A 10900-nucleotide genomic window follows, 5' to 3' on the forward strand; every position below is an offset into this window, starting at 1 on the left:
CCAATTCTGATCAGACTAATTCAAAATTCCTTTTCGTTCTAATCAGATTACGTTTTGTACAATGTACATAGTGTAAATACCTTTTCATAAACCCAGAGCTCAATAAAAAACTTCTACGACGTGTTATATTTTGGGTTTGAAAATTTTTTTGAAGAAGTTTTTATTCGAACTAAAAACATATATATACAGTTAATATCTTCGTTCACTCTCTTTGAGGTTTCTTTATGTCTATTATTCTACAATGAGTCAGTCATATTAGTCTAACGCAGGGGTGTCCAACCCGCGGGCCGCATGTGGCCCACAGGAAGAATTCTTGCGGCCCACTTGAAGTTTTTATATAAATACGGACATATAAACATATTTAACATGAAAATTACCGTCCATTGCAAAATCATCAAGGTTGGAGTCACATACCGGTACTTGTTTTATTGATGGTTGTTGAACCACAAAAACAAATCCACCGGTATGTCTGGAACAAAAAAGATGAAGCTTGAGGATGAAAATCGGAAATATCAAAAGAATTGGAAAGAGTTGTAAGACAACGATGTATGCCTAATATGCTGTAAATCTGTTTTGAGCTTGAAGTCTTATAATTTGAAAATTATGAAGTCGAAGCATAGAAGTACGCTGACGAACAAAAATTTGATTTGCATTTTGCATAAAAGTTGAGTTGAATTTCATGGTCTTTGTGTGCATCATGTGTTCAGAAATCCGCAAAAATGTTCTGCAATCCAGGCGTTTGATTTATGGACGCTCAAATTATAACGTAAATCGGAATTGGGTTGGTATTTAAGTTTGGTAAAAACGTTTGCGGTCCGCAATGAATTTTCCCATGTGAAAGTGGCCCGCGACACTAATAAGGTTGGACATGCTTGCTAACGCGAATACGCGATTTGGAAAATTTCGCATCGGTAATGAATTACGGACACCTAGTGGAAAAATGAAATTGCCGGTTTGTTTGATTCCAGAACATTCGCGACCGTTGGCAAGTTTCGGGCGTGTTCATCGGCAGTTTGCTTCGAGTGTTCAGATAGTGACAAAATGATGGTGAGTTATCTGAAGACATCAACTTTAAACTTTATGATTTAGTGTTATTTTACTTCTATGCGAAGAGAATTTTAACCTATCGTTCGATTAAATCGTTACAAGTGTACTAATATTTGTGAATATGCTTGCTGTTCAGTGAAATTGAAATAGGCTCGTTTGATCACCGTATTGCACCGACATAACGATCATAATCAAGCGCAGTTTTGCCCGTTCCGATACTGAAGGCGGCCGACATTGCACTTAGTGACTTAGAAATTATTTCAGTATATAGCTGCTAAAAGCGTTGTACAATCTGACAGTCGTTTGACAAAATTATATACTGTTAAGCTTAAACTTTCCACATGCCGACGTGGTTGTACTTTCGGTATTTAACCCCCCCTTTTGAAATGTGAAAAAAAGCATCCATGTTTTCCGGCTGTTACGGCCTAACTTGGCATTTAGATATTTCACCTGGCTACGCCCTCGATCTGTAGGTGGTTATTAGGCAACATTTATTGGTATATTTACAGGTGCATACCTCAATGTTTTTATTATTTTGTAGCAACCACAAATCATCCTCTTAAAAGAGGGAACAGACACTTCACAAGGAATCCCTCAACTTGTCAGTAATATCACAGCATGTCAGGTTGTCGCAGAAGCAATCAGAACAACTCTTGGTCCACTAGGAATGGACAAACTTATTGTTGAAAATAATGGTAAATGATGATTTCAGGATTATATGATATTTTTTTCATACAAAGTGGGGTAAGAGGCTCACAACTAGCTAAATTCTTTTACGAACAATTTCAGAATTTAGAGTGTTATTGATCAGTTTATAAAATACTGCGTTGTGGAGAGGACTTCATCACTTATAACTTTGTATAACTATGTCGGTATGTATTCATCATCTGCCACCAGATTCCGGATTGACAAAGCTTTCGACTTTGTCGCTTGAATCAGGTTAAAGAAATTTTGACTGACTAGCTCCCAGTTCTAGAAGACAAAATTTTTGAGTGCAAAGATTTTGCATATGCAAGCCTTATTAAATTGTCTGTGGAGAATGCTTAGTCAACTTTCCATCGAAAATTTAGACTTTGACATCTAGAATTATAACCAGGAGTTTTGAAATACGACTCCGGCTTAGATTCCAATATCAATGAAAAATACATCAGACTGATAGAATCTGCAACTAGTTTAATGTTCTGGGTTTAAGATGTTGGTGCTGGAGAAAAATTTTATTGCTCAGTGCTTGGATGAATCACCTATGATAGCTAGGAGTCTGATCATTCTCTCTTACAATTGTTCATATTATACAGGACAATTGTCATAGCTAGGTAATCTTCGCAGCTACATGACATAATTTGCTAGATTTTTTTATGCATATTTATCTTTTAGAATTTATATTACAGGAAAATCCACAATATCAAACGATGGAGCGACGATTCTCAAATTGTTGGATATTGTTCACCCAGCAGCAAAAACACTTGTTGATATATCACGTTCACAAGATGCTGAGGTTGGTATTGGTGGCTTTACTTTTAGATGTATATAATTATATGATGGGCCATTCTAGTTTTGAATCCGAAAAGCAAGAAGACCCATAAAAATTAGGTAGCCTACTTCTATAGTGTGCGTACCAGGTTGGGGTTAGACCATAATTTTATTCAGATTTCCCTTATTTTAGCTCTATTACGAATTTGGAGACTGTCTGCGTTAGCCAAGTAAATATATACCCCCTGCCCATGGGCTTCAGTCCCTTTACACAACTAATCTAATTAGCTATTATTTATTCATTAGTTTTTGGCTTCATTAAGTGTACATGAGCTCATCAACATCTTAGTATGAATAAGTTTTGTTTTACATTTTTCAGGTTGGTGACGGGACAACCACTGTGACATTGCTTGCGGCAGAATTTTTAAAACAAGTTAAAACATTTGTTGAAGATGGTGTCCATCCTCGGGTAAGATGCAGTATCCAAAAATGGTTGGCGATCTGACATCCACTTAATCCAGTAAAATAGATAGCGATCGGAAACCGCCGACCTTTCGATCTTGCAGTTTCGATTCCTTCGCTCTGACTCAATAGTGACACTGCGTGTCCCCTCACTAATTGTACGACATAATTCATCCAAAATCAATAGACTTCTGGTCCGAGATATGATGAATGTACATGCAAAATTTGGAGCAGATTCAACCTCGCTTTCATGAGATATCGCGTAACATACGAAAGTGAAACAAACAGACAAATACCTATTAATATACTTACCGATTGAAATGGATAAGCAATAAGAATACCCATGATACCAATTTTTTCCCCATTAATATGGTTGTTTCGATCATTGTTACTCCTTAGGTGTGAGGCATGGATTTCTGCCCGCGTTTCAAATAAGGCCATTATAATTTCTATTTTTTTTCATATTATTATTGTTAATCATACCAGGTAATCATCAGAGCTTACCGACGTGCGACGCAACTAGCGATTGAAAAAATTAGGGAAATCCAGGTTACAATTAAGAAAGATGACCCCAAGTAAGAACAATATTTTGTTTTATTAATATTATTTTATGAGTTTTATTTTTGTGATTGAAAAACGTGTTATATGTCTTCAGGGAATGGCGACAATTACTTGAAAAATGTGCATCAACGGCTCTTAATTCAAAACTTGTAGCGGCTTACAAAGATTTCTTTTCACCTATGATTGTTGATGCAGTTTCAATGCTAGGTGACCTTTTACCATTGAATATGATTGGTATCAAAAAAGTTTCCGGTGGAGCTCTCAGCGTAAGTTGTATCTTTGATTAACGCTTAATAATAGTTACCGGTAAGCGTACCGGTACAGTAAAAATGGGAAGCTATTCTGAAATTATCATCCATCTCTGTTGTGTATTCATTGAATTTTCCATCTCTAAACACATACGGCAGGTTTAAACCATATACCCCCATCTCATACAGGTTTCAATTAAGATAGATTTCTATTCTTGTTAAATTGGTGTATAGCTTTTGTGCTTATCGTTTACTACTTGTCTGGAGCAAATGGGCCATTAATTTTTGAAAATATAGTTGGTAGATTGAACCTCAACCTTTTTAATGATTATTTAAATACTAATTAGCGCAAATGAATCAAATATTTAAATTGTTTTGAAATTTGTGATATCCTATTCGGTATAGTATATAACAATATATTATATAAATATTTGGAAATATATTATTCGATTTTGGTTGTCCATAGCTTTTATACGGAGACATAATAATAACACTGACTTAGTGTTGTTTTATACTAAGTATACATGTCTAAAACGGCAATAAAATAGGATTTGATTTAAAATTTTATATTTCTCAGGAGTCTAAACTCGTCGCCGGTGTTGCTTTCAAGAAAACATTCTCGTATGCTGGTTTTGAAATGCAACCGAAGAAATATAGCAACCCTAAAATTGCTCTCCTCAATGTCGAACTTGAACTGAAATCGGAAAAAGAGAACGCCGAAATAAGATTAGATAATGTTGCTGTAAGTTGTAGTCATGCTCTTTATAAACAGCATGTTAATTAAATGTCGATAAGTCATTATTTCTTCTGGGTAGTTCTGTAACATAAATCATAAAAAATTCTTCAATATAAACATAAGAGAGCAATGATCTAATACGTGGACATGAAGGTCAGATGACTTGGGCCACTATAATGTCAGCTAAATTCTAACCAGATGTCAAAGAATTATACTGAATGTCATTCGCAATGGACCAGATGTAAGATGAAGGCGTCCTGCGAAACACTAGCAACTATGTCCATTAGTTGCGGATGAAAGTGATTTTCAGACACTTATCGGGAGCAACAATATAGTGCAAATAACCACGGGTCCACTTTGTGTCTAATTGTGACCCTTTATAAGTTAAATGGAATTATGAAACATCACTTATGTAGATTTACCTTAAAGCGGTCACATTTATTTATTGTTCCTGTTACTCATTAAGTACCTTTTTGAATTATTTTATTAATAACTTTGTGTGTTTTCAGGATTATCAAGCTATTGTAGATGCAGAATGGTCAATTTTGTATGAAAAGCTACAAGCCATATGTGATAGTGGAGCTAAGGTTAGTTTTGTTATTATTTGTTTTGTGATGGAAAACTTGGGAATTTTCACTCTTCGAATTATCCTATTCCTAATTGTGAGTGCCTGGAATGTTGCCGTACAAAGGTTAACACATTTCTACGGGGTCAATACAGGCCGACATTAAATATCAATGATGTTCAGTTATTTCCTTCCACTGTTATAATAGGTGGGATGGAATTTGGACATCATATATGGCCATATTTAATAAAAATGATAATAATAATAGGGAATTTTTCATAGTTTATTTGTTAGATGTCTTTAATTAAAGGTTCCATTCATTTTATGTTTTATAATTTTTTACCAGGTTGTCCTCAGTAAACTTCCTATTGGTGATGTAGCCACACAGTATTTTGCTGATCGTGATATGTTTTGTGCTGGCAGAGTTCCTCAAGTCGATTTGAAAAGAACAATGAAGGTACCTTGATTTTGAATAACTTTGAGCCAGCCTATAGTGACGTGATGGCATTGCGATGGAAATCTCAACCAAAACGTTTTGGTTATTGATAATCATGAACAATTTAACAGTTGTTGCTTAGATGAGAATTTTGAATTGGTTGGGTTAAAATCAATTTACTCTTGGACCTGATATTTTAATTGAATAACTATTATAATTTGGAAAATTCAAATAAATTTTCATGGATTATTCAAGTATTACTGGGATTGACTTATGTGCAGAAATATTCGCTATCATTTCTATACTTACATCTCACTCATGAGTATGATCGAACTCTGAAAGTATTTTAATTTTTGCTAGGCATGCGGGGGATCGATTCAAACATCAGTACAAAGTTTAACTGAAGACGTTTTAGGTACTTGTGAAGAATTTGATGAAGAACAAGTTGGTGGGGAAAGGTTAGTTATTTACTTTGAAGTTTTACAATGTCTTCATTATTATTTGAAAATATAGTCGCAATTGGTATCGAGACGGCTTGGGATGCCCCGGATTAAGGTATACATTACTTCGGGCTCATGACAGGCCAATATAAAATATTGTAAGAATTCGGTTTCTGGCACTTTCAACTTTGATTTGTAGAGTTGGATTTTACTTGGAAACCAAACATTTATAGTAGTTGAGAGAATTGAATTATGTTTCTCTGATGAAGTCCTGACTTTTGTCAGAGAAATCGCTACAGAAATCCATTTGTGCTTTATAATGCACCAGTCTCTTGGAACACTCTTACAGAATCCTCGCATTGTATGCATATTGTTACAAAAGCGTCCACAGAAACTAATGGTTTATTTTCTTTTGTAAGCTGAATAAGAGTTAATAACCTTTTTTTTGTTCCATTGACTCAACATTTATACCTTTCTTCCCAGGTTCAACTTCTTTAGAGGATGTCCACAAGCAAAGACATGTACGTTAATAATCCGCGGAGGAACTGAACAATTTATGGAAGAAACTGAACGTTCACTTCATGATGCAATTATGATCGTCCGTAGAGCTATTAAGGTTACAAAGCCTATTGCATTGTGTCTACTTTTATGCTTTTCTTACGAGAATAGCAAAGTTCTCCACTTTTTCTGATATTTGTAGGCCTGGGATGCCCCGATGGAAGGCTACACATTCTTTCGGGCTCATAACAGGCCAATAATAATTAAAACAACGTGGTTTCTGGCACATTTAACATCTATGACATGGTGTTCGATATTACTTGGAAACCATACAAATCACTAGTCATTCTTGATTTCGGAAATGCTATGGCATATATGTACCTGAAAATTTGAGCTTTTTTGAAGCAAAATTTGAATTAGACATATTAGCAGGCTAGACGCATAGGTTTTCTTAACAGTATGAAAGTTTTTGAAAACCGGGCAAAAAATATCTAAATATTGCGTGATTGAAATAATTTCCTCCTAAATCTAAACCAACTTCTAATATTCTCAAGATTCTACCATTCGGAATATTTTTTTAAATTTAATCAATGTACTATTTTTTTTATCATTGTGTGAATCTATAGAAAATTGCTTATTATTAAATAACTTAACTATTATTCAATGAAGGAATTCTTCTTATTTCCATTTTCTATATTTTTATTACAGAATGATTCAGTTGTTGCTGGTGGTGGAGCAATAGAAATGGAGTTAAGCAAACATTTGAGAGATTATTCAAGAACTATAAAAGGAAAACAACAAATGTTGATCGCGGCGTATGCCAAGGTTCATGTTTACTCCTATTATATTTGTCATTATCGCCTGAGATGTTGCCGTAAAAAGTTGTCACCTTTTTCCGGGGTCAATGCAGGCGAACATCAAAACATGGTTCTTGGCATCGTTGAACATGGTATTTTTACATGTCTGACATTACTTGCGAACCGTACATTCAAAAATTCAGTATTTATTAATGGTCGAATGCCCCATCAATGATTTCTTCCAAATTTGAAGAGTACGTCGCAAGAATTGATAATTTTGATGGATGTTCGATTATCAAAGCTTTACTTGCTATATAAAATGATATTTAATTCAAATTATTATTAAAAAGGATTCTTTTTTGCTATGTATCCTGTAATTAACATATGTTCAGTCTCAAATAGCTATTTATTCATACAGGCATTGGAAATCATCCCTCGTCAGTTGTGTGACAATGCTGGTTTCGACGCAACAAACATATTGAACAAGCTGCGACAGGCCCATGCTACTGGAAACATATGGTTGGTGCTCCAATAGTTTGCCACAGAATTGAATCCTAGAAATTAATATTAAGTTTGAAAGCATTAAAATTGTTGTTTGTCAGAATTATAAATCAAAATGGTATGTTTGAATTAGTGTTTTATTTCTAACTACTTCTTTATTTTAGTTAGTAGAACCATATGTACTGACTGCAGAATCCTTTGGCAGGAATTAAAATGGCTATATTAGGTGTTTCAAAGGTCTTGAATCGCACTTTCACGGATTTTATGCTTGAACAGTTGGTTTGGACAAAGTCCTACATCCCTCTTGGATTAAATTTGTAAAGATTCAATCTTAAAAATTTATATCTTTTTTGCTTGTTTTAGGTGTGGTGTAGATATAAACAATGAAGACGTAGCTGACAACTTCAAGGCTTATGTTTGGGAACCATCTCTCGTTAAAGTAAGCATAAAATAATATTCAAACTGTTTGGTGTATTCTCACAAAGCTTTGTCAAAAACTGTGCTTGTTTGCATAACCAGAAACTGCAAGTATGCAACTTGAATTTGCTTTATGTGATTCTATAATTTTATGTCAAGTACTATATGCAGGCAGATAACAGTAACTTTTAGGAAATGGGTTGATATTTCCAACAACTCTAAATTAGTTGCACATTTTGTGAACCACTAATGATTCCGACTTCGACTATATGCTTCAATGTTCTTATGTCAGGTTCAAGTAGATATAATAAAATTTGACTATCTGCTCACACCGTGCCACCTCCATTAGATGCTTCTTATTCTATTTCCTGGTGGAACATCAAAATGTTTCAGCAATTATTATCATTGTTTCTATACTTAACCATGCACATTTGTTGGTAATTAATATATTCTGAAGGTTATCGTGTTAGTGTGCCTGGAATGTTGCCGTACTAAGGTTCTACATTTTTACGGGGTCAATACAGGCAAACAATAAATAACAATGATTTCTGTCAACTTCCTGCAGTGTTTTACCTCACATTGGATAGTTTCCAGAGTTTTGCATACAAATTTCAATTCCGGGATACAGGCGATTAAACTTGCAAACCCTTGTAGAGTAGGGATATAGCTCCAATGTTAATGCCATATGATTATGACTTTTCCCCTGTGCTTTTTGCCCATTTTTCAAAAGCATTCACTTGGCTGCAGAAAATCGGGATCTTCACATGAAGACAGCTATTGATTTAACAAAATACACCTTTTATTTACTTTCAGGTCAATGCCCTTACAGCTGCTTCCGAAGCTGCATGCTTGATATTATCAGTTGATGAAACTATCCGCAACCCACGATCTTCAGTCGACGCACCTCCTGGTGGTATGGGCAGAGGTAGAGGAAGACCTCGATAATGTTGTAAACTTGTTTCTAGAAAATTGCACGAATTGTTTTGAAGTACATGTAAGTATTTTTCTGTCAAAAAGGGATTTTGTCGAAGTTCGGAGCAGAAGTCCAATCTGACTCAAATTAACTTCAACCTGGAGTCTGGTTTCCAAATTTAGGAGCCAAAGACTATTGGAAGGAGCCAAGTTCTACATGTCATGAATTTGCTGTGCACTTTTCCCCCACACAACTCTCTCTAAAAAATACTAGTACTTGTCTAATACAATTCGTTTTCAGGTATACAGTGTTCCCGTTGATGATGTGATGAATGAACGCTTCTTCTTGCGTTGAAAATATTTTGTATTTTTTGCATGTTCCATCCCGGCATATTATTAGTGTGGTAGAAAACACTGTTTGGCTAGCAAATAAAATTATTACAGTATGTGTTGTCTATTTATATAAGTTGCAGGGAGTATTTGGCGGGGCTAATTGTAGTTTTTGAGCTTGAGCTCTCTTGCGGGCAGAATCTCAATATTGGGTTCGTAGATATTGGGCCTGTGGATGGAGTATGCCCTGCTCAAAAGTAAAAAACAAATTTGCTCTTGCACCCTTGATATTGTGGAAATGCATCTAGTCTCGCTCATGGTACTGTATTTTACGGATATGAAACCAGTCTCGGTGTCGTTGGCAAAGTGGATAATTGTGATTTGTGAGAATGCCAGAGCATAAACGTGCGCCTGATTTTGTGACATTTGATGACTTTGGATAGCCACATGTGGCCCGCCGCTTCATTATCTGTGGGCCGCGTCGCATTCGGAGACTAATCAATAAATCGCATTTCGTGTTGTTTTGTCATAAAATTAACCAGAAAAGTTTTTCAACTCATTGTTTCATCACTAATGAATGTCACTGAAAGTAACTAGCGAAGTTGAATGATGTGCTTGGCGGTCTTAATTATTATCTGGCTTTCTATCGTTTTGGTTGGGAATATATGCTAACAATTTTGGCGTCATAGAAAACTAAAAATCGAATGCAGATTCTATTAGCTTCGGTTGGCTATGCCTGATAACTAAATGTTATGGCCTGACAATGTTATTCATGCCGGGTGTTTTTTGCAACCAGCCTGAACAGTATTACAAAAAATGCTGCCTATATGTCAGAAAATTTAGTAATTACCATTCTGTACCTCACATATGGTAATCAATCAATCTGCAGTCATTTTGTAAACGTGAGTTTGAAAAGAAAGCTGAAGAATTCAAACAGATTTTAACTGTGTGTGTGGGATGGAAAATACCACAATGGTTGCTTAATATGTCGCAAGTTGTGTTGGTGACAAAAGAATTGAATTGTAAACGGCATTTTAGCATCTTGTGAGCAATGAGCATTTTCCCCCAAAAAAGTTTTCATTTGCGGAAGCACTTTTTTCGTTATTACGAGTTCGAAATCTTACATTGTATGTAGATATTTATAGAATTTTTTTTGTATGTTTTAGTAAGTTTTTTGGTGGCTTTTGCACGGATTAGATTGATACATGACATAAACTGATCAATGTGTTTGCACAAGAAAAGTATTTGTTTGGGATTGCACTGTTTACCTATTCTTGGCACTATTGTGGCCCGCGAACAATGCAAAAAAATGGCGGAACCGACAACCTTGGACCACCCTAAGCTAATGGCTCAAAGCCACCATCTGGAGGATCATATCTGAATGCTTTCAAAGTCGGATTCCGCCTGAGTAGCGACAAACAACTGAGTTAAGGTGCTGTTTGGCAAACTGCTAAGTCGAGTTTTTCTACCTGACTGAAGT

General features: G+C 35.4%; 1 protein-coding gene across 1 annotated transcript; it reads left to right on the forward strand.

Annotated features, from left to right (window-relative positions):
• The first annotated feature begins 904 nt into the window (after positions 1-904).
• LOC120331193 (T-complex protein 1 subunit eta-like) lies at positions 905-9536 on the forward strand. The gene is made up of 16 exons (XM_039398260.2): positions 905-1047; positions 1589-1742; positions 2436-2542; positions 2897-2986; positions 3466-3554; positions 3635-3806; positions 4366-4530; positions 5034-5111; positions 5436-5546; positions 5886-5983; positions 6449-6581; positions 7172-7288; positions 7679-7779; positions 8125-8200; positions 8992-9172; positions 9392-9536. The coding sequence occupies exons 1-15, from the start codon at positions 1042-1044 to the stop codon at positions 9121-9123; spliced, it is 1629 nt and encodes a 542-aa protein (XP_039254194.2). The 5' UTR covers positions 905-1041; the 3' UTR covers positions 9124-9172; positions 9392-9536.
• Positions 9537-10900: the final 1364 nt, after the last annotated feature.

Source organism: Styela clava, chromosome 6 (genome assembly GCF_964204865.1).
Source record: "Styela clava chromosome 6, kaStyClav1.hap1.2, whole genome shotgun sequence".
NCBI classification, from domain to species: Eukaryota; Metazoa; Chordata; class Ascidiacea; order Stolidobranchia; family Styelidae; genus Styela; species Styela clava.

Bases quoted from the DNA above. Each gene is read 5' to 3' on its own strand.
- LOC120331193 (XM_039398260.2), top strand. The intron at 2,543-2,896 runs GTTGGTATTGGT...TACATTTTTCAG, and splicing joins CACGTTCACAAGATGCTGAG to GTTGGTGACGGGACAACCAC. The intron at 3,555-3,634 runs GTAAGAACAATA...ATATGTCTTCAG, and splicing joins ATTAAGAAAGATGACCCCAA to GGAATGGCGACAATTACTTG.